Source organism: Lepidochelys kempii, chromosome 2 (assembly GCF_965140265.1).
Source record: "Lepidochelys kempii isolate rLepKem1 chromosome 2, rLepKem1.hap2, whole genome shotgun sequence".
In the NCBI taxonomy this organism is placed as follows: Eukaryota; Metazoa; Chordata; order Testudines; family Cheloniidae; genus Lepidochelys; species Lepidochelys kempii.
The window spans coordinates 2964203-2986817 of NC_133257.1; the positions used below are offsets into that span (position 1 = coordinate 2964203).

At 61.9% G+C, this 22615-nt stretch overlaps 1 protein-coding gene across 7 annotated transcripts; it reads right to left on the minus strand.

Annotated features, from left to right (window-relative positions):
- Positions 1-183: 183 nt before the first annotated feature.
- TONSL (tonsoku like, DNA repair protein) lies at positions 184-22353 on the minus strand. 7 transcript variants are annotated; one of them, XM_073329887.1, is made up of 26 exons: positions 22271-22353; positions 18867-18962; positions 14525-14667; positions 14049-14232; positions 13257-13386; positions 12814-12985; positions 12536-12650; positions 11688-11833; positions 11243-11395; positions 10793-10918; positions 9926-10112; positions 9623-9687; positions 9328-9417; positions 8521-8593; positions 8266-8429; positions 7986-8109; positions 6894-7636; positions 6706-6800; positions 6193-6346; positions 5914-5992; positions 5046-5347; positions 4294-4465; positions 3659-3831; positions 3265-3338; positions 1828-1961; positions 184-1292 (listed from the first exon to the last, which is right to left on the minus strand). In XM_073329887.1, the coding sequence occupies exons 1-26, from the start codon at positions 22299-22301 to the stop codon at positions 1099-1101; spliced, it is 4119 nt and encodes a 1372-aa protein (XP_073185988.1). In that variant the 5' UTR covers positions 22302-22353; the 3' UTR covers positions 184-1098. The 7 variants fall into 7 exon arrangements, 6 of the variants coding, with proteins under 6 accessions (XP_073185988.1, XP_073185987.1, XP_073185990.1 ...); XM_073329886.1 differs by having other exon boundaries at positions 6193-6349; XM_073329888.1 differs by lacking the exon at positions 184-1292 and having other exon boundaries at positions 1875-1961; positions 3672-3831; positions 6193-6349.
- Between the last annotated feature and the right edge of the window lie 262 nt (positions 22354-22615).

A 22615-nucleotide genomic window follows, 5' to 3' on the forward strand; every position in this document is an offset into this window, starting at 1 on the left:
AGGGCTGGCTCCTGTTCTCCTTTCCTGTCTGCAGGGAGAGGGAGAACCCTGGCCAGCCTCACATGGTGCTGCTCTGGCAGTAGATAAAGCAGCTGGCCTTGTGGAGGGGGGGAGAGCCACAACCACGTCTGTGGCACAGCTTGTGGGGAGAGTTGTGAGAAGAGCAGCCAAGGCCAGAGCTGGTGGAATGCAGCACTTTATTTACCATGGTTAACTGATGCCCCTGGGGCCACGAGCAGCAAGCCTTGTGCTCCCAGGAAAAGCACCCGACAGTCAATAAATAACCTGTAATGTCTGAACTAGCCCAAGTGGCCACTGGAAGGGTGGGGCCAGAACCCCTACAGCCTGGGGAGGATGTGAATACCTCCCCCTGCAGGACTGGATTACAGAAAGATTATTATAGGACAAATAAAATACACCCCACTCCCCACCCCCACTCTGAGTCAGGCTCCCAGGGCAATGGAGGGGGGAGACCCTTCTGCCCCAGGGCCTCAGTGACCTTCAGAACTTGCTCCAGGGCAGTTGCTGTGCCAAGAAAACACAAGCCACCCCCAGGTATGGGGGTGCTGGGACTGTAAGTGATCTCTCAAGCAGCGCACTAGGAATTCCCACCATCGCTCTGTGAGCAGTGCGGGCCAGGTAACTCGCTGCCTCCTTTGGCCACAGCAGAGGCTGTCGATCCAGAGCTGAGCAATCCCCAGGGTGTGGACGGTTCTGGAGGGAGTTCCACTGATCGCAGTGTCTGGCATCCTGCCTCCTTTGGATAAGATGGTACCAACACTCCCTTCTCACCTTGCAGAGGTGCCAGGCGGGGCAAAGCTAAAGAGCCCCAAGCACCTGGAGATGGCAGGATAAGCGCCAGCAGCCAGGGCCCTGCACCCTCTCCCCATGGGCCAGGGCTGAGTGCAGAACAGCTGCTGGCATAGGCCAGCCAGTGCTTGCTTCCTCCTACCGCCAGACACCCCCTCTGCCAATGGCCACTGCCTCCCAGGAGGACCGACCTCCAGAATGCCCCCTAGCTCTGCAGTTCCAGGGATGGCTGAGGAAGGAGTCAAGCAGGCCCTGAGGGATCTATACAGCAGTGGGCAGCAGGTCCCGTCACACGCTCTTGCAGAACAGCTTGTGGTGCCGAGTGACTGCGCACAGAGAGGTGCCCGCGGGGCCACGCCAGGACTCGCCCACGCCCCGCTGGTCGCTCCTGCTCAGCTGCTGGCTGCAGAGTCGCAACTCGCGCACGTTGGCAGAGAGCCGGGCCCACGTGGTGCTGTCCAGTGGGCCTTGCACGCTGCAGCCTGCAGGAAGGGAAGAGGCCATTGTGCCAGCGTAGGGAATGCGGGACCCAGGGAAAGGGATGTCAGGCTAGGTGATCCCCGTGGTCCCTTCCTGAGCTCTGCCCATGCCCTTTATCAGCTGCAGCCCCCAGCTATTCCAGTCCTGGACCCCCCAGCTCAGCTGCTGCGTCTGTCTGACCTGCTCCCCTCTGTGCACCACCAAGAGAGGAGTACCTGGGCCACACCAGCGGGTGGCTTTGCCATCCCCCAGGGCTCAGCCAGGTCACTCCCCGGCTGCTGGGCGCTCTGGGAATCCCCCAGGTAGGCAGGGAGATGTGGCACTTGTGACCTAGGCTGGCTCTAGAGCTAACTCCACCCCACCCCAGTCCTGGTGCTCGCAGCCCCCTGCCCAGGGTCAGTCTTATGACAGGCCCAGCAGGGACTGCATTTCTCCCCCTGCCCCAGCACTTCTCTTAGGGCCAGGGACTGGGAAGCAGGACCCTTCACTAGACCCCCACCAGTGACCTGGGGATCTCCAAGCCCTTTTCACCCTCACCTGCCAGGCTGAGGGAGCGGAGCCCCTGGTTCCTCTCCCCCAGGGCTGATAGCAGCATCCGCAAGCCCACAATGGTGATCCCGGGGTTTGCAGACAAATCCAGTGAGACTAAAGGTGGACACACCAGGAGGCACCTGGAACCAACAGGGAAGAATTGAGTCAAACAGCCCCCGGCCTCACTCTTCCCACCCATAATCTTAGAATATCAGGGTTGGAAGAGACCTCAGGAGGTCATCTAGTCTAAACCCCTGCTCAAAGCAGGACCAACCCCAACTAAATCATCCTAGCCAGGGCTTTGTCAAGCCTGACCTTAAAAGCCTCCAAGGATGGAGATTCCACCACCTCCCTAGGGAACCCATTCCAGTGCTTCACCACCCTCCTAGTGAAAAAGTTTTTTCTAATATCCAACCTAGACCTTCCCCCACTGCAACTTGAGACCATTTCTTCTTGTTCTGTCATCTGCCACCACTGAGAACAGCCAAGCTCCATCCTCTTGGGAACCCCCCTTCACGTAGTTGAAGGCTGCTATCAAATCCCCCCACTCTTCTCTTCTGCAGACTAAACAATCCCAGTTCCCTCAGCCTCTCCTCATAAGTCATGTGTTCCAGTCCCCTGATCATTTTCGTTGCCCTCCGCTGGACTCTCCAATTTGTCCACATCCCTTCTGTAGTGGGGGGCCCAGAACTGGACAGTACTCCAGATGTGGCCTCACCAGTGCCGAATAGAGGGGAATAATCACGTCCTTTGATCTGCTGGCAATGCTCCTACTAATGCAGCCCAACATGCCGTTAGCCTTCTTGGCAAGAAGGGCACACTGCTGACTCATATCCAGCTTCTCGTCCACTGTAATCCCCAGGTCCTTTTCTGCAGAACTGCTGCTGAGCCATTCGGTCCCTAGTCTGGCTGCAGTTCCTGGGGTTCTTCAGTCCTAAGTGCAGGACTCTGCACTTGTCCTTGTGGAACCTCATCAGATTTCTTTTGGCCCAATCCTCTAATTTGTCTAGGTCCCTCTGTATCCTATCCCTACCCTCCAGCGAATCTACCTCTCCTCCCAGTTTAGAGTCATCTGTGAACTTGCTGAGGGTGCAATCCATGCCATCCTCCAGATCATTAATGAAAATGTTGAACACAACCGGCCCCAGGACTGAGCTCTGGGGCACTCCACTTGATACTGGCTGCCAACTAGACATCGAACAAAGCATTACTATACAGCAGCCCTGCCCACTCTTGGCCCCCATCACCAAGGGATGGGCCCGGCAGGAGGAGATCTGGGGGGGTCACTTCCAGGTAGGACCCGGCAGGATGAAGTTCAGGCTCCCAGTTCAGCTCCACATCACAGCCCCTCACAGTCAGCAGCACACCCATACCCCACAACCATCTGCCCCCCTCCCCCCCCAACAAACCCCCAGGCCCAGAGACTCCAGCACTGCCCTTTACCTGGCCAGCTCCTCGACAGCCTCGTCACTCAGGTGGTTCCCGGACACAGTCAGGTGGGTGAGAGCACATCCCTCCTGGAAGGGAACAGAGGGGAACTGATCCCAAAGCCACACCCCAGCTGAACGGGGCAGAGGCGAAACCCTTCTTTCAAGCAAGGGCCTGGAGCCGCTGAACGCCTGAGATTCCCCAGAGAACCTGGGAGAAGCAGAACCAGGAGCACCGGATGGTCACGCTCCCGAGGAAGGACCTTGTCTCTTTGCAGCGCAGGGGCTGAGGTCAGTGGCCGGAGCCATGTTCTTACCACGAGCAATACTCCTGCAATTCCTGGAGCCAGTAAAGGATTACAGCAGGATTCCCCCCAAGCTGCCCCTGCACCCCGCCTGGGGCCCATTACCTGCATCAGGTACCTGACCACTGGATCCATGAGAGGCTCCTCCAGCCGGGCAGCCACTGAGTCGATCTCCAGCTGGCTAAGGGTGGCACAGGGCAGGCTCCTGAGCAGCAGCTCCAGGCCAGTGGAGCCCAGGGCATTGTGGGACACCGCGAGGGTCTTCAGGTGCACAGCGCCTGGGCCAGGGAGAGACAGCGAGCTAACAGTGAGCCTGCAGCCGCGGGAGCAAGGGAAGGGAGTTGGGGAGCTCACCTGAGGCCCTGTCCGCAGCTGCGTAACGCAAAACTTATGTACCAGACAGACCAGGACTGGGAGAGAACAGCAGAGCAGGGAGCTGTGCGGCAGGGCTGAGGGGCGTTGGCAGAGGTGGGGGACCCAGGGCTGGATCGCGGGGAGCTATGGGGCAGGATTGAGGGGCATCAGCAGAGCTGGGCTGGGATTGGACAGTGATCAGGACTCTCTCCATGAGCAGAACCGTACTCGACCCCCGAGCTGAGAGCTGTTCGCCCTCCCCCCGGTCCCTCTGGGGACTCATAGGGGTCCCTAGCCGAGAGATGCCTCTGCAATCGTGCACAAGGAGGCTATCAGTGATCTCTGCCACGTGGCCAGTGCCCTTCCCTGCTCAGGGGGACACGTACCTTTCAGACCATTGGCCAGCAGTAGGCGGTGGTGCTGCAGGAAAGCCCCAGTGAAGCCGCAGGCTTTTAGTCGGAGCGTGGTCAGGACGGGGCAGGCCTGAACCAGGCAGGCCAGCGCCTGGGAGCTGCCATCTCCCAGGGGGTTCAGGCTGAGATCCAACTCTTCCAGGCTCTGGCAGGATGGGGGGCAGGAGTCAGCGCTGCTGGGTGGACAGGGGGGTCACCCCCAACCCTCTGGGGTCTGCCCTGCACATCCAGTGCCATCAGACGGGCAGGGGGCTGCACCAACCTGATGGTGAGGGGCACAGGGGGAGAAGCGACAGTGGGAGCAGAGCCCCCCATGTGGGCCTCCTTTCCTAAGTGACCCCCAGTGCCTCGCCGCCAGGGCCCTAGGGGCAGACTCCCCGGCAGCAGGAGGGACGCAGTTTCCCCTTCCCTAGATCCAGGGCCTGCAGGACGAGTGCAGCACCTGGTACTGATCAGGGCAGCCCTGGGGTAGAGCCAGCTCTGGACCTGGCAGGGGTCATTGGGGGCCCTTTGTGCCAACTCAGCTGGGGCACAACAGCCATAGCCTGGGAGGGCTCGCCCTGGAGCTCAGGGAGGGAAGCTTGGGGGTCCCCAGCCCCTGCTTGTGGCTCTAGGGCTCAGGCGTGAGGCCAGGGTCTCTTCCACACCTGGGCTGGATGCACCACGCACTCCCTGCCCAGTCTTGGGGCAGGGGGAGAGGATGCTGGACATGCTCCCAGCCCTACCTGAAAGGCCGTCTGGGTGGGCAGCCCTGCTGCCAGCGTGCGGAGCCCCTCGGCCCCAAGCTGGTTGGCTGACAGGTCGAGGAGGGTCAGGCTGGGCATAGTGCCCAGCGTGGCCAGCAGCTCAGTGGCCAGGCCATCGGCCAGGCCGTTCCCAGCCAGCCGCAGGTGCCGGATGGAGGTCTGCAGTTTGAGGGCACGCAGGAGTGGGGCGAGGTGGGGCTGGCGCAGCGAGAGGCCGCAGGCGCTGAACGAGGGGCCCGACTCCTGCAGCTCCATGATCTTCAGCAGCAGCCGGTGCTCGCCTGCAACGCGGAGACAGGGCAGGTGAGGGCAGGTCGCCCCAGGCCCACTGGGGCACCGGAGGACCTGAACTGCTGCTGAGGGTCCTTGACAGCTGGAGGCTGGAGCCACAGCCAGGGGGAGAACGCCCCCAGCGCTGCACAGGAGTCGGCCATGACTAATGGCCCCTCGGGCCAAGCCCAGCTCCCCAGGGCTCAAGAGCACCGAGTGCCCTTCAGTAAGTTCTGAACTGGCCTTTCTCTGGCATGTCGCACGGCCGTGGGGCTGGAGATCTGCCTCCAACCCCCTTCCACAGCCAGAGCCAGAGGCCCAGAGACTGAGGGACTTGCCCAAGACCCCACAGGGAGGCTGTTGCAGAGCAGGGTCCCAATCCCAGGCTGGCGCCCTGACCCCAGGACTGTCCTTCCCACTCTACCCCCCAGAATGTAATCCCACACACAGGGGGAAGGGGGTGCTCTGACCGCCCCAGGGCCCTACAAAACCCAGCAAGACCTGGATCCCTCTGTGCCCGATGGTTCCAGCGCCCACCCAGAGCAGGGCCAGCAAGGTCCCCAAGGCAGCCTCTTACCCACGGCCAGGCTGCGACAGGCCTTCCTGTACCGGTCGGCGAGCGGGGGCAGGTCCCAGGACTGCACCTCTGCAAACACCTGCAAGGGAGAGGAGAGTCCAATTGGCACAGGATGGGCACTGAACCCAGGTGTCCAGACTCCCAGTCCTCTGCACCAAGTAGCCGGGGCCCAGACGCCACGGTGACGGGCCCCACTACGACCCCCTCGGCAGCCTGCGGGGGAGCTACGTGGGCTCGACCCAGGAGGTGCCCACGCTGGCTCGGACGCCCCCCACTCACCTCCTCGTTGCTCTGCAGCACATCCACGATGAGGTCCTGGGGCGCCAGCAGAGCCCCCTCCTTCTTGAGGGTGAGCTGTGGCAGCAGGCCACACGTCTGGTAATGGCGCTGGGCTGCCTGCTCTGCCAGCCACGCCACCGGGCGGCTCTCGCTGCTGCTGCAAGGGACGGGAGGGGCTGAGGCGGAGCGTCCCCTACAGGCCACCGGTCCTCAGCCGGAACTAGGCCCCGCAGGCACCACCCCGCCCCGCTCCCCAGTGGCTGTGAGGGGGATCACGTCCTACTCAGAGCAGTGTTACCCTGAGCACCTGACCCCCTTGGCCAACCCCTCGCCCAGGGGGATGGGCCCCAGCAGCTGCCTAGGAGCCAGACCCCTTGGAGGGTGCTGCTAATGCTGCTTCACACTTGACCTGTAGGGGGCAGGACTCCACCTGCCCCCCTGCCCAGGAGGCCTGGGGTGGAGGTCCAGGGGCACTGGGCCACACCGGGATGAAGGCCACGAGCCAGCTCTCACCTGTGGGGCACGGGGATAAGGAAGACGTTGTCCTGGACCCGGACACGCACTCGAATGGCGGGCGGCCGAGCGGGGGCTGCAGACAGCGAAGGGAGCTGGGGACAGGAGAGTGGAGTCAAGGCACACAGGACACCCCAAGGGTACCCCACGCCCTCCTCACTGTGAGCCCGACACCCCGGGCGCCTCACCTGCGGGGCCTCTCCACTGCCTCTCAGGCCATTGGCTCGGCTGCTGTCCGTGGGCCTCAGGCCGGCAGCGGTCTCTGGGGCCCCCAGGGCGCAGCCTCCGCGGGATCGGCCCAGCACTGTTCTGTCCACAATCTGGGTGAGGCGGCTCTGCCGGACCCTCCTCCTTTGGGGGGGGGCCCCGCTGTCGCTCTCGGGCCCTGTGGCGTCTCCAGAGTCCGAGCCCGACTCCCCCTGGCCCCAGCGGCTCCTCTTGCGGGGCTCGCGGCTCGCCCTCAGGTCATCCTCCAGCCAGTCGTCCCCCACGTACTCGTCTGCTGGGATCAGGGCCGGTCTCGCAGGGGTCTTGGATGGCACCGGCTCTGTGCCCAGGCAGGACTGGGCACTGCCCACGCTACGGATGGCTGCTTCATACTCCGCCTGGCCACCACCACGGGTGGGCAGCTCAGGCTCCTCCTGCACCAGGAACCCCGGTGTCCGGCAATCCTCCCTCTGGCCCAGGAGCCGCTGCCTCTTCTTGACGGGCCGGAGTGGGGTCATGCAGTCGTCCTGCTCGGCCCTGCGCTCTGACCCCTTCCCACTATGCTGACTGGGGAGCCCGCAGGGCACAGGGGGCTCCTTGGAGGGGCCCCCGCTCCGGGGCTGTGGGGCCGGAGCAGAGGGGCGCAGCGTTAGAGGCTCCGAGAGCTCAGCATCAAACAGCTGGCTGTGCAGAATGTCCCGGGGGGGCAGGGCTGCATCAGGTGCTGTGGGGGCGACAAGAGACCCCGTGAGCTGGGCCCATGGCCCCCAGATCCAGGGCCAAACACCCCGAGAGCAAGGGGCTGCAGAGCACAGCAGGGAGACGGGGAGGGGGAAAGGCAGCCCCTGGTACCAGGCTAGACGCGCTCCCCAGGACGACAGGGGCAGGGGACTCCAGCCCACCCCCTGCCAGTGGGTCTGGGAGCTGCACTGAGGGCTCAGCAGAGAAGCCAGGGCACCCGGTGAAAATGAAAGAGCAAGCCGGGGCCAGGGCCGGGACCGGGGCCGGGGCCCACCCAATGCTGCCCCTTGGAGACGCCCCTCAGCTTCACTCCCCGACCAGTCTGGCCTCACCTCGCCCTGCCACGGCCTCCCTGAGCAGCCGCTCCATGGCTCGGCAGCGCCGGCGTGTCTCCTGGTCCAGGTCCTTGCCGTACATCCTCACCCACTCCTGGAGGGTGCCCAGCGGGCTCAGGCCCTGCGCGGGGCGAGACATAGGCCATGGGCACCACTGCAGGCAGGGCCTCAGGGCGACACTGCTGCCAGCCTGGCCCCAGGAGCCAGGGCACTCCCCCACACATATACCCTGCAGCTAGGCGGGGTGCGCCCAGCCCAGCCCAGCCCCTGCCCTCACCTTGGCGTTCCTCAGCACCGCCGACGCACCCCTCTGGAGCAGCAGCTCCGCCACCTCGAAGTGGCCGCAGTTGAGGGCGTCGTGCAGGGGGGTGATCCCCTCACAGCCCGGCCCCCCAGGGTCATCGATGGAGGCGCCACGCTCCAGCAGCAGCCGGACGATCTCTGGGCACAGGAGCCAGCAGTTAGTGCCAGGCAGCAGTGACATGGCCCCTCTGGCTCCCTGCCCCAGACTTCACTGCCCCCCCTCACTCACCCAGGTGCCCATGGTTGCAGGCCTCATGCAGGGGGGTCCAGCCGCAGTAATCCCGCGGGTTCAGAGGGTGACCCTGGCACCAGGAAGGAAGAGACATGAAAACAGGCATGGGGGTTACACTGAGGCCAGAAGTCCTGATGGGGAGAGCTGTGAAACCCCTTCCCCCCAATGCACCTGCCCACCCCCCGGGACCACCCACCAATCCCAGCGCTTCCATCGCCAGCGGGATCCCTTCAGCCCTTGCTAAAACGTGCCCACTGCTGGTGTGGAGAAAGTAAAGAAGGAAGTGTTATTTACTCCTTCTCATAACACAAGAACAAGGGGTCACCAAATGAAATTAATAGGTAGCAGGTTTAAAACAAGAAAGTATTTTTTCACGAAACACACTGTCAACCTGTGGAACTCCTTGCCAGAGAATGTTGAGAAGGCCAAGACTATAACGGGGTTCAAAAGGGAGCTAGATAGATTCATGGAGGATAGGTCCGTCAATGGCTATTAGCCAGGATGGGCAGGGATGGTGTCCCGAGCCTCTGTTTGCCAGAAGCCGGGAACGGGCGACAGGGGATGGATCACTTGATGATTCTGTTCATTCCCTCTGGGGCACCCGGCACTGGCCACTGTCAGAGGACAGGATCCTGGGCTAGATGGACCTTGGGTCTGACCCAGTATGGCTGTTCTTATGTTCTGATGAAGGGGCTCTGCAGGGCCAGCCAACTCCCCAGCCACCCGCACCACCCCAGAAGCTGCGGGGCGACAGGGAAGGGGCCTGCTGGGGCCGGTGCCTGAGAGCCGGGGACTGTTTCCTACCTGCTCCAGGAAGAACTGGACCCGGCGCAGGTTCCCATCGATGCAAGCTCGGTGCAGTGGGGTCTCGCCTCGGTCATTCCGCCGGTTCCACTGAAGGGGTATGGGGGGTGAGGGAAGCACCAGGATCAGAACTGCCCAGGGGGCCCCAGATCAAATCCCCATCATCGCCAACCTCCACGCAGCCCCGCCCCCACCCGCAATCCAGCCCTTGCCCGGGATGAGCCCTGCAGGGTCTCAGCCCGACCCCCGATTAGTCTCCCAGGGTGAGAATGCTGCGCCCAGGCCCCGGCCTCACCTTGGTGATCCTGCGCCGGCCGGGCACGCTCTTGTTGTAGCCGTCCAGGTCTTCTTCCTCCCCATCTGGAACACACAGGCCCGGGTGAGGTACCGCTGTGCTGGGTGGGGGAAGGGCCGGAGCCGGGGGAGCTGGCTACAATACAGCCCCCCACCCTGCAGACATGGGGCCCCACATGCCAGGCAAGGCACATACGGGGATACAGCCCCGCCCACCACATTCCCACCCAGCTCACTTGCCAGGACTCGACTCCAGGGTCCCCAGGAATCCCCCTGCCCCCTCTCCCCTCCCCCGCCCACTCACCGCTCTCAGACAGCTCCAGGTCGCTCTCCTCCAGGGGCTCGCTGCTCTCCAGCTCCTCCTCGTCACTGTCCCCGGCTGCGCTCCAGCCCTGCGAGCGGCACAGGCTCTGCAGCCTGGCCAGCGTGTCAGGGGCCTCGGGGCACCCCCATTTCTGCTGAATGGGGTGAAGGTGCCGCAGGATTTGCCGCTGGGGGACGAAGGGAGATGGGCTGATCACCCTGCCCCAGAAGGGGGGCCAGGGGAGGAGGCAGGAGCTCTGGCTGGGAGTGGGACGCTCCCAGGTCCCCAAGCCCTGGCCCGGCCCAGCTGGGGGGCGCTGCGGTGAGTGGCCGTCGGGGCAGCTCCCAGACCCCCCAGCCCTGGCCCAGCCCAGCAGGCAGGGCTATAGGTGAGGCCGGGGGGACGCTGGCTAGGTGGGGCTCCCCACGAGTCTAGACCCAGCTGCACTGGCTGCATTTCAGCTCAGGGCCCCAGCACCCCACGTCCTTCCCTCCACCGCCCCCCCCCCAGGGCTTCTGCAATGCTGAGTACAGCTGGGTACAGCCTGGGCTCCCGGGCGAAGCGAGAAGCTGCGTCCCCTGGTAGGCGGGCTAAATGGAGTCTTCCTGGGCACCTGCCAGAGAGGAGCGGGGGCAGCCAGGAGGGGCTGCATGTCGGGTGGGGGAAGGGGGCTGGAAAGTGACACATTCAGCAGCAGGCCCCAGCAGTGAGGTCCAGTGGTTAGGACAGGGGACTGGGAGGCAGTACTCCTGGGTTCCATTCCCAGCTCACTCCCCGGCTCGCAGGACCTTGAGAGGGGCGCTGCCAGCTGCAGGCAAGCACCGGAGTCCGCGCTGGGGAGCAGCTCAGAGCCCTCCCCCCTGTCACCTGCAGCCTGGGCTCCCCGGCCCGCTCCGCACACTGCAGCGCGCTCCGGAAGCAGGACTCCAGCGCCTCATAGCCTTCGCCGGCCTCCTCCCTGGCCAGGGCGATGTTCAGCCAGGTCTTCCCCTCCTGGGGCGCAGAGACAACGGGTCAGGGGCTGGGCTCAGCCCGCCGGCACCAGTCCAGTCCCCCGGCTCCTCCCTTGCCCGCCAGAGGCTGAGCTCCGCTGGCAGTGTGCCCACCCGCCATCGCCAGCAGGGGCAGGTAAAGGTGACATCCTGGCCCCTCTGCCTGCCCTGCTCCGTGGGGCCCTAGCCAGGCTCTGCCTGCTAGCCAAGCTTCCCCTAACATACCAATGGGGACCCGGGCCCAGCACGACCTGGCCTCCCCCTGGGTGGGGGTCTGTCTCCACGGACTGAGGGCTCCGGGCACAGTCCAGGCTGCCCCTCTCACCTCCAGCGGGTTCCCACGCCGCAGCACCAGCTCCGCCTGGTAGTGCTGCACGGCCCGGCCATGCTCCTTCAGGTCCCCGTAGGTGGCAGCCAGGGAGACGTGGATCACAGCCAGCTCCTGCTCAGGCCTCCGCAGGGTCTCGGCGTAACGCAGCTGCCCGGAGAGACACGGTCTCTTGTGCGCTCTGCCCACGGGTGCCCAGCCACACAGCCAACCTTGCCCAGGGCCAGCCCGCCCTGCCCCAGGGCTTACTCCCCTGGCTCGTACACCCCACGCCCCGTGCGTGAATCTAGAGTGGCTGGCATGGCCCCTCTCCAGACCAGCACCCCGGAAGTGGCTGGGAGGAAGGGGGAGCCCCTTATCCATGCAGGATGCCCGCCGGCACAGGCCCCACAGCCTAGGGGCAAGCTTGTCCTGCCCCCTGCCCGAGCAGCCCCTGACTCACCTGCCTTTCGTAGAACTCCACAGCCCGGCGATAGTCCCCGTGCTTGGAGAACAGGTCCCCCAGCTGCTCGCACAGGCCCAGGGCTGCCTGCAGGTCGCCGGGCGCGGCCTCCTCCAGGGCCTCCTGCAGATGGCTCACCATCAGGGCTGCAAGAGAGGCCGGCAGCGTGAGCAGCATGCGCCGGGGGCTCAGGATGCCAGGCCTGGGCAGGCCTCCCAGCAGCTCTTGTCCCCTAGGGGTGCAGGGCAGGCAGGGGATCCGCAAGGTCCCCCTCACCCAACCCAGCCCGCAGGCTTATGGGACACCGGCCATCCTCTGGGCAGCTGCTGAGCTTCCTTCCCAGACCCACCTGGGCTGGCTCTGGGTTCAGTCACAGAAAGCAGGTGCCCCATGGTGACATGGGGGGGCCACGTCAGGGACTTACCAGGAGCCCTGAAGGCCACCCCCTGGGAGGAAGAGCCTGTGCCAGCCTCGAACCCTGCACCCCAGCAGCTGCGAGTCCTCTCCTTGAGCGTGCCTGCGGGGAGGGGGTTGGTGCTGGGGGCACTGCTCCATGGGCCACAAGCCACAGAAGGGGATTTGGAGGGGAAGGGGCTGGGCCGGGCCAGGTACTGACAGCCAGGTGGTCCAGACGAGAATCTCCTCTGGGGCTGAGCCCCCAGAGCCACAGGGCTCCCTGCCCTAGTCAGTCTTGCAAAGTTCAGTGCTGAGCCCTGGGGAGCAGACACCCCAGCCTCCCCCAGGGGATCCCCCCAGGCCGGCTGCAGGGACTGGATCCCCCCCCACCCAATCCCTGCAGCCCGGCCCTGAGCTCCGTGTTTCAGGGAGCTCGGCTCTGGCGCGCTCACCATATCGCAGGCTCCTGCGGATGCTCTCGCGCTGCTGGGGCTGCTGCGAGCCCAGCACGTAGGCCTTCTTCAGCGAGCGCCTGGCGGCCACAAAGTCCCCCAGGCTGAGGAGCACCTGCAAGGCACCGGGGCACCAGGCTCAGAGAAGGGGAGGGCAGATGAGCCCCCAGGGAGGTACAATTGCTCACAGCCACCCCAGGAGAAAGTGGACGCCCCGCTGGTGTGGGGGGGCGGGGGGGGGGCTGCCCCTTTGCCTCCCAGCAGCTGGTGACACTCACCTGGGCGATGCTGGTGCAGCACTCGCTCTCCATGCACCTCTCCTTCATGGTGTGGGCGCAGTCCCGCGCCCGCTCCAGGCAGCGCATGGCCTTGGAGTACTGCCCCTCCCGCAGGTGGATGTTGCCCAGGTTGAAGTAGGCCCTGTACAGGTCTTCGAAGAGGCGAGTCTGCCTGGAGGGAGGGCGGGGTCATGGCCAGGGACGACTCGGGGTCACGCCCCCCCATACACACATACCCGGCCCGCCACACCCCTTAGCCCCAGCAACCAGCGGGCTCCCCCTCATCCAACAGCCACATGCAGGAACGGAGGGTGGGCCAGGGCTTTGGGCTGAATCCTGGGGAAACGTGCGAGCTCTTTCCCCAGGAAAGGGGCCTTCGGTGGGGCTGCAGAGACCTCTCCTCTTCCCCCCCACCCCTCCCGAGAAAGGGGCCAGGGCCTTACTCCGAGATGAAGATGCTCTTCTTGATGTAGCAATTGCACTTGGCCTGGTCCTTCATGCTGTCATAGACCAAGCCCAGGTTGAGATAAAGCCGGGCCCTCATCTCGCTCAGCTCCCGCTGCGGCACCGTCCCTGGGACACCCAGAGCCAGCCCGTTACCCAGCGGGCTCCGGACGTCCCTGCTCCTCACCCACCCAGATCTGCCAGGCAGGAGCTCCAGGGCCCAGGGGGCCAGGAACAGCAAGATTGCCACAAAGAGCCAGGCTGAATGCCAGGAAACATAGTCCTGTGGCTGACTGGATCCGCCGGCAGAATCAACTCCCAAGGGAAGGGGTGGGAGCGCCAGGACAGTCTAGGGTGCAGTCCTGCCTGACCCCTGGCGCAGAGGTCAGATAGGGCTGGAAGTCCCCTAAGTGCCCCTGTATATCCCACAATCCCTCGTTGTCAAACAGGCACTAGGAACAGCTGGCGCCATGGGCCTGGCCTGCAGATTCCAGCCGGAGCCCTGCAAACCGGCACAAGGAGATTGGCAGGCCAGACGAAAGCCCGAGGCTCTGTCCCTTTGTGCCTCAGGGAGGAGATGGAGCTCAGGGACCGGGAGGATCCCAGCTCTGGTGCAGGGACAATGGGTGAAGTGTGGGTACTGGGATTGCCCAGCCAGGCTGTCACAGGGGAACCCAACTGGCATTTCCTCCCGTGGCCGCTCCAATCACCAGCTGGCAGCCCTTCCGCACGCCCCTGCCCCGGCTCTGTGCCCCGCAGCTCCCAGCCCCGCACGCCCACCAGGCCCTCACCTTCCAGCTTCTCCTCCAGGATGGCCAGGCTCTTCATGAAGGCCTGCTCCGCCTCCCGCAGCGCCTCGCCAGCCTGGCCGCTCTCAGCCACGAACATGTAGGTGCGGCCTATGGTGGCCCAGGCCCTCTGCTGCTCGGTGTGGTCGGACAGGGCGCGGGCCAGCTCCAGGTGCTGGCGCTGGTGCTGAGGGGGCAGGACTGTGAGCGGGTTTCAGCGGAGACCCCCAAGCCCTGGGGATCCAGGCTGGCTCTGAACTGGGCTCTCCGGGGCTGACAGCTCAGAGGTTACCACCACGTGCCCCAGTGTTCCCCTTTAAACCTCTGCAGCTATTCTCCCCCCTCATCCCTGCCCCGCTGCACCCTCACCACCCCCACACTGCAGTCTTCAGGGGGGCTGAACTCCGGGGAATCAGCTTTCATCCCCATTCCCTGGAGAGTCCCGATCCCCGCGGCTGATCAGCTCCCCACCCTCCTACCTTCAGTGCAGCTTCATAGTTCTCCAGCTCGGCCAGGCGTTCCCCAATCTTCCGGTGGGCCACGGCACAGCCAAGAACGTCCTCCACGCTCTCCAGGAGCCGCAGCTCCTGCCGGTGCTCCTCCAGCGCTTCCCGATAGCGCCCTGCCGGGAGCAGAGAAAGGAGGCGGGGTGAGGGGGAAGCAAACCTGCTGCCCAAGGTGGGAAAGGCAGCACCTGCTTCATTAGCCACGGCACTAACCGGAGACACACTAACCCTGGCCCCGGATGAGAGCCAATTTGAAGTGTACTCAGCATTGGGGATGCAAGTGTGCTCTCAGGGCTCCGATGCTCCGATCTGAAGCGTACTCAGCATTGGGGATGTGAGAGCAGATGACCCTCGTCACCTCTGATTTTCTAGCTATGGGAAACCCAGCAGATCTAATACACGTGGATGGCAGGAAAGTGTTAGACACGGTGCCACATGAGAAATTAGTTTAATTAGAGAAGATGGGGCTCAGCCCAAGGACTGGAAGGTGAAGGGAACCGGCTTCAGGGGAAAAGGCAACGGATTGTGCTGAAAGGAGAATGATCAGACTGTGAGGCTCCAAGTGGAGCTCCTCAAGGATCAGTCTTGGGCCCAATTTTAGTCTGGATTTTTATTAATGACCATGGTACAAAAAGCAGAAGCAGGTGAATGGAATTGGCTGATGATATGAAGTCGGGAGGGATGGTCATTCTGGAGAAGGATCAGAATATTAGACGGGAAGATCTAGATGGTCTTGAAGACTGGAGTAGAAGAAATGGGATGAAATTCAGTTGTACAAAGGACAAGGTCATGGACTTAAGGTCTAATCGTAAGAATTTCTGCTCCAAGCTGGGGGCTCATCAGCCGGAGGTGACAGAAGAGGAGAGAGACCTGGGTGTGTGGGTTGGTCACAGGGTGACTAGGAGCCACCAATATGAGGCAGCCATGAATCAGGCAAATGTGATCCTAGGCTGTCTCAGGCAAGGTCTCTCCAGTAGAGAGAGGGGAGTGTTCATGCCACTGTACAAAGCACTGGGAAGGGCGGATCTGGAATACTGAGTATAATTTCATGGCCACGAAAGGTGAATTCATACTGGGCAAGGGGCAGAGAAGAGCGACTCGGCTTGTCAGAGGAACGCAGGGCCTGGCTCAGGAGAGGCGACTGGAAGAGCCTGGCTTGGTTAGCGTGGCACAAAGGCGGCTCCGAGGGGATCTCCTTACTCTCTGGTAACACGCCGGGCAGGTAAACCCAGGGAGGGGGAAGAGCTAGGGAAGCTAAAGGACAATGCTGGCCTGAGAACAAATGGCTATGAATAAATTCAGGTGGGCAGTGAAGGGGAGGGAGGTTCTGGAACTACCTCCCACCAGGAGTTGTGGGGGACAAACAACTTTGTTAGGTTTGAGAGCAAGCTGGGCAAAATTATGAGTAAAAAGAAAAGGAGGACTTGTGGCACCTTAGAGACTAACCAATTTATTTGAGCATGAGCTTTCGTGAGCTACAGCTCACTTCATCGGATCCGATGAAGATCCCCACCTGTCCCATCCCATTCACCCCCTACCCCCCAAACACCCTGGGTCATCGGATCCGATGAAGTGAGCTGTAGCTCACGAAAGCTCATGCTCAAATAAATTGGTTAGTCTCTAAGGTGCCACAAGTACTCCTTTTCTTTTTGCGAATACAGACTAACACGGCTGTTACTCTGAAACCTAAAATTATGAGTGTGATTGTATGAGAGGGCTGTTTGTGATGATGGGGGCAAGGCTTGGTAGCTCTGGGGATCCTTCCAGTTTCTGTCTTATGTTCCTAATGCTCATGCTTCAGGGTCTCCGTTGGTGATCTGCAGGGGACAGGAAGGGATTTTTATCCAGCCCCCAATGTATTCGGAGGGGGGTGAGGGGGGTGTTGGGGCTCTCTCCTCGTCATAGATTCCAAGGCCAGTAGGGACCAGTGTGACCATACAGGCTGACCCCCTGTGTAACACAGGCCAGAGCCCTGCCCCCAAGTCATTCCCAGAGCAGAGCAGTGGTGGAGAATCCGGCACACCCCTTGGGGAATTGGTCCAGTGGTTAATGACCCTCACTGTCAAAAACGTGCACCTTATTTCCAGGCTGAATGTGTCTAGCTTCAACACCCAGTCACTGGATCCCATTAGACCTTCCTCTGCGAGACTGAAGAGCCTGGTATTAAATACGTGCCCCCCATGTAAGTACTTATCAACTGATCCAGTCGCCCTTTAACTGTCACGTTAAGCCAACGAATAGAGCTCCTTGAGTCTCGTGCTACAAGGTTGGGCTGCCTTGCTCCCGCTCACATGCTCCGGATCTGACTGATCGCCACACGTGGGTCAGAAAGGAATCCCCCCACCCGTCACAATGGCGGGGACACTGTGGGGTTTTCACCTTCTTCTGGAGGGTGTGGGTCACTTGCCAGGATTATATGGGCCATGGTGCTGCTTGGCCCCTCCTGTTCTCTGCCCATACCAGCCTAGCCTCCTGTGGTGCACTGGCCTTGTTTCGGTTGTTGGGGTCAGCGGGCAGGTGCTGGTGTCCAGATGAGACAATGTGCTTGTCCCTCCTGGCCTTATACTGACTCTCCGCTGGGCTCCAGCAATGCGGCACACCTGGGCACGAAGCCTTCAGCACATAGGAAACTCTAGCAAGTACAGAATGCTGCAGCATCTCCTCAGCGCCACAGGCTTCCACCAGCACCTCAGGCCCGTCCTCCGCTGGCTTCCCGGACAACAGAGCCCAGCTCAGCGTCTCAGCCCTGATCTTCGAGGCGCTCCTTGACCTGGGCCCAGTGCACCCAAACGAGCCTAAAGCTCCAGGATGGAGAGCGTGGTCGCCAACCCCGCTCCTCCGGCACCACCAGCAGGGAGAAGTTCGGCTGTGCGGCAGACACAGGGCTGGTCCCAGCCTCTGGACTTAACTCCCCAGGAACCAAGGGCCATCCCAGCACCAGGTGCCCTCCTCCGCCCGGCCTTGTTAGGATATAGATATTCAGGCCTGTCTGTAAAGGCCTATACTCTAAGAATTTAGGTGTATTCCTATCACTTGGCTAGTTAGAGGTATAAAAGAAAGAATCAAAATCACTGTCTGCCAGTGTAAGGGCCTTCTCTTACTGTGACAGTCTGAGGCCCTGTTCTTAGGCTAAGGCCTTTGGCTAAGTGACAGAGGCAGCCATAAGCTGGGAAGTGAATGGTCACATCCTCACATTCCAAACTAGTCACACTGAAATAAGGTGCTATTGGGCTGTTAGGAATTTAATCCTGTCCTTATAGTGCCTATCACCTCCAGAGAAAGGGAAGTGCCTAGAAGCTGTAAAAGGAAATTGAGGTTGATAGTTTTCTGTCTGGTAAGAACTCACTTATCAATAGACACAGCTGGGAAACTCTTATGTCTTTACAGATGTAGTTGTGAAATCCTCACTTCTGTATTGTTTTGTCATTATAGTTCCCACTTTGCTATTGTTTATTGGCATGGTCTCTGTCTGGTTCTGTGATTGCTTCTGTCTGCTGTATAATTAATTTTGCTGGGTGTAAACTAATTAAGGTGGTGGGATATAATTGGTTAGCTAATCCATGTTAGGATTGGTTAGTTAAATGTTAGTAGAATGATTGGTTAAGGTATAGCTAAGAATATTACTATATAAATTAGGGGCAAACAGGAAGTAAGTTGGGATTCGAAAATAAGGAAAAAAGGAACTTGTATTTAAGCTTGCTGGAAGTTCACCCCAATAAACATCGAATTGTTTGCACCTTCGGACTTCGGGTATTGTTGCTCTCTGTTCATGCGAGAAGGACCAGGGAAGTAAGTGGGTGAAGGAATAAGCCCCCTAACAGGCCTCCACAAACATAACCAGAGCAGCGGGGACAAAAAAACAGCCTAGAGAACTTCACAGTGACTAACTTTGGAATGATGGCCCTGAAGTGGGGCGATCGCACATCCTGCTGCAGGACACTGTGCTCCCCACAGGGGACAGACGGAATCCCCTCTGCCCACGCTGCACCACACCACCCGCCTTTCCGCCTTCTCCTGCGGCAGCACGCACCGGCAGGGCTAGACAGGGGAGCAGATGGGCCAGCGACCTGCTTCAGTGTGAGAGGGGCCGACCCCGATCCTAGCGCAGAGATCCCATCTCACCCCTGGCCTGTGCATGCGACACTCGGGGTGGGGGGGGGCGGGGGCACGGCGCAGAGGCAGGGCCCCAAAACCTGCACGGGCAAAGGGCTCTCCAGACCCTATCTCCCACAAAGTCAGCCTCAGCCACCAGAGACAGACAGGAGCGAGCCGGCCACCCTCACCCACCAGGAGCAGGGCCCTGGGACCCACTCACCATGTCTAGCCAAGATCTCCCCAAGCTGGTTACAAATGACAGCTTCCTCCTTCAGGTTCCCACTCCTCTGGGCCTTGTCTTTCGCCTTCTGGAGCTCTGTGGGGCAGCAGGAGAAAAACTATCAGCGACCAGTCACGCCCCTGCAGCCTGTTAGCACCAAATCCCTCTGGCGCAGTCACTGGCCACCTAACTAGGCACCAAGAGAGCGCCCAGCACAGGGCAGCAAATCACCATGGACAAGTTTTCCTATGACCCCCAACCTGTCTGCGCACTCCCTGCAGGTGGGGAAGCACCATCAGCCCCTGGGAGCTGAGTCCCAGAGAAGGATGGACAGGACGTGCCCAGGGTAGCCCAGCAAGTTGGTGTCAGGGCCAGGAGCTGAGCCCAGGTTCTGTCAATGCATTCTTCCCACTCAGAGCCCGGGGCCCCCTCCGGCCCAGCCAACCCCTCCACCCCTCCAGAACTAAGGGCAGGGCCCCCAGGCTAGTCCCAGGGGGTGAACTCCTGTGACCCCGCTCCTAGGCCCTGCCCTGCCCTCTCACATCTGGCTCCCCCACCAGTCCCAGCTACACCCCTGTGCCAGTGACAAGAATTCCAAACCCACCAGGGCTCCCCCCACCCTAGGAGACCACCCATCTCCACCCCTCCCCCAGCCTGTTCCACTCACTGCCCCATCCAGGACCCAGGGGTTACAGTGGACGAGAAGCTGGATATGAGTCAACAGTGTGCCCTTGTTGCCAAGAAGGCCAATGGCATTTTGGGATGTATAAGCAGGGGCATTGCCAGCAGATCTAGGGACGTGATCATTCCCCTCTATTTGACATTGGTGAGGCCTCATCTGGAGTACTGTGTCCAGTTTTGGACCCCACCCTACAAGGAGGATGTGGAAAAATTGGAAAGAGTCCAGCGGAGGGCAACAAAAATGATTAGGGGACTGGAACACATGAGTTATGAGGAGAGTCTGAGGGAACTGGGATTGTTTAATCTGCGGAAGAGAAGAATGAGGGGGGATTTGATAGCTGCTTTCAACTCCCTGAAAGGGGGTTCCAAAGAGGATGGATGACAGAACGAGGAGTAATAGTCTCAAGTTGCAGTGGGGGAGGTTTAGGTTGGATATTAGGAAAAACTTTTTCCGTAGGAGGGTGGTGAAACACTGGAATGGGTTCCCTAGGGAGGTGGTGGAATCTCCTTCCTTAGAAGTTTTTAAGGTCAGGCTTGACAAAGCCCTGGCTGGGATGATTTAGTTGGGGATTGGTCCTGCTTTGAGCAGGGGGCTGGACTAGATGACCTCCTGAGGTCCCTTCCAACCCTGATATTCTATGATATTAGGGGCTTTGTCTTACATAGGCAACTATGGACCCCAACCCTAAATCCCCCCACCCAAAATATTGCCCCAGCCCAAGAGCCCAGCTCAACGATCCCAACTCCAAATACCTGACACCCTCCCCTATCCCACTCCCCACCCAGCTCCAATCCCCAGCCCAAGGGCCCAGCTCAATGAGTCCACCCCCAAATACTCTCCCCACATTCTCTCCTGCCCCACCCGCTGCCCCAGCTCACACAACCCCACCTCACCCTGCTCCAATTCCCCTGTCCCAAGTACCCCAGCCTCAAACTTCCCCACCCCTCCAATCTCCCCCCACCCCACACACCCCGATTCCTCCCTGCACGAGCCACCACCCCTACCACCCCTACCACCTCCCGCCCCCATGCCACCCATCCCACACACCACTGCCCCACAGCTCAGATTCCCCCGCTGCAAGCACCCCAACCCCACACATCCCCACCACACACCCCTCTGATACCACACACTGCCGCACCCCCTCAGATGCACACCCGGCCCAGCCAACTCACTCCACACCCGGCCCCACACATCCCCACCACCTCAACCCCCTCAGATCCCCACCTGTCCCACCCCATTCACCCCCCACACACCCCAATTTCCCCCTGCCCCACCCACTGCTCACCCCACCGCTTCCAATCCCCCCTCCCCAAGTACCCCAGCCCCACACATCCCCGCCCCACCGATACCACCCCCTCAGATCCACACCCGCCCGGCCCACTCACTCCCCATCCCCCTGCCCCACCACACCCCCCTCCCATCCCTCCGCCCCACCCCCTCAGATCCCCACCTGTCCCATGCCATTCACCCCCCCAGCCCCCTACCCCATCCTTTCCAATCCCCCCTCCCCAAGTACCCCAGCCCCACACATCCCCACCACCTCAACCCCCTCAGATCCCCACCTGTCCCATCCCATTCACCCCCTACCCCCCAAACACCCCGATTCCCCCCTGCCCCACCCCTTCCAATCCCCCCTCCCCAAGTACCCCAGCCCCACACATCCCCGCCCCACCGATACCACCCACCGCCCCACCCCCTCAGATCCACACCTGTCCCATCCCATTCACCCCCTACCCCCCAAACACCCCGATTCCCCCCTGCCCCACCCCTTCCAATCCCCCCTCCCCAAGTACCCCAGCCCCACACATCCCCGCCCCACCGATACCACCCACCGCCCCACCCCCTCAGATCCACACCTGTCCCATCCCATTCACCCCCTACCCCCCAAACACCCCGATTCCCCCCTGCCCCACCCCAAATACCCCAGCCCCACACATCCCCACCACCTCAACCCCCTCAGATCCCCATCTGTCCCATCCCATTCACCCCCTACCCCCCAAACACCCCGATTCCCCCCTGCCCCACCCCTTCCAATCCCCCCTCCCCAAGTACCCCAGCCCCACACATCCCCGCCCCACCGATACCACCCACCGCCCCACCCCCTCAGATCCACACCTGTCCCATCCCATTCACCCCCTACCCCCCAAACACCCCGATTCCCCCCTGCCCCACCCCAAGTACCCCAGCCCCACACATCCCCACCACCTCAACCCCCTCAGATCCCCACCTGTCCCATCCCATTCACCCCCTACCCCCCAAACACCCCGATTCCCCCCTGCCCCACCCCTTCCAATCCCCCCTCCCCAAGTACCCCAGCCCCACACATCTCCGCCCCACCGATACCACCCACCGCCCCACCCCCTCAGATCCACACCTGTCCCATCCCATTCACCCCCTACCCCCCAAACACCCCGATTCCCCCCTGCCCCACCCCAAGTACCCCAGCCCCACACATCCCCACCACCTCAACCCCCTCAGATCCCCACCTGTCCCATCCCATTCACCCCCTACCCCCCAAACACCCCGATTCCCCCCTGCCCCACCCCAAGTACCCCAGCCCCACACATCCCCACCACCTCAACCCCCTCAGATCCACACCTGTCCCATCCCATTCACCCCCTACCCCCCAAACACCCCGATTCCCCCCTCCCCAAGTACCCCAGCCCCACACATCCCCGCCCCACCGATACCGCCCCAGATCCCGGCCCGGCCCCGCACTCACGGCGGATCTCCCGGCTCCGCTCCCCGCTCATCCCCCCGCTTCGCCGCCAGCTCCCGTCCCGCCGCGTTGGCTTCGCACCGGGCCCGCCCCCCGCGCCGGTCCCATTGGACGCCGATCCCCGGGGCTGCCCTCTCATTGGCCACCAGGCACCGCCGTCCCAGGAAACGAAGCCAATCACAAACTGAGCACGCCAATCCCGCCCTCCAAAGGGCCAGCCCCTCTTCTGATAGGCTGCAAAGGAAATCCACCCGCGGGACAGCTCCCAGCAGGCAACGCGCCACGCGCGGCCCGGAACTACAGCTCCCAGCATGCCGCGCACTGACGCCCCGCTCAGCCCCGCCGGTG

What these genes read in the sequence shown, in the direction of transcription:
- TONSL (XM_073329886.1), bottom strand. Translation starts at nt 22,301, where the DNA reads ATGAGCGGGGAGCGGAGCCGGGAGATCCGCC. An exon ending in CCTGGAGCTGTCTGAGAGCG is followed by an intron (nt 9,688 to 9,925) that starts GTGAGTGGGCGG and finishes TGTGTGTTCCAG; the next exon opens with ATGGGGAGGAAGAAGACCTG. An exon ending in GCAGTGGAGAGGCCCCGCAG is followed by an intron (nt 6,801 to 6,893) that starts GTGAGGCGCCCG and finishes TCCTGTCCCCAG; the next exon opens with CTCCCTTCGCTGTCTGCAGC.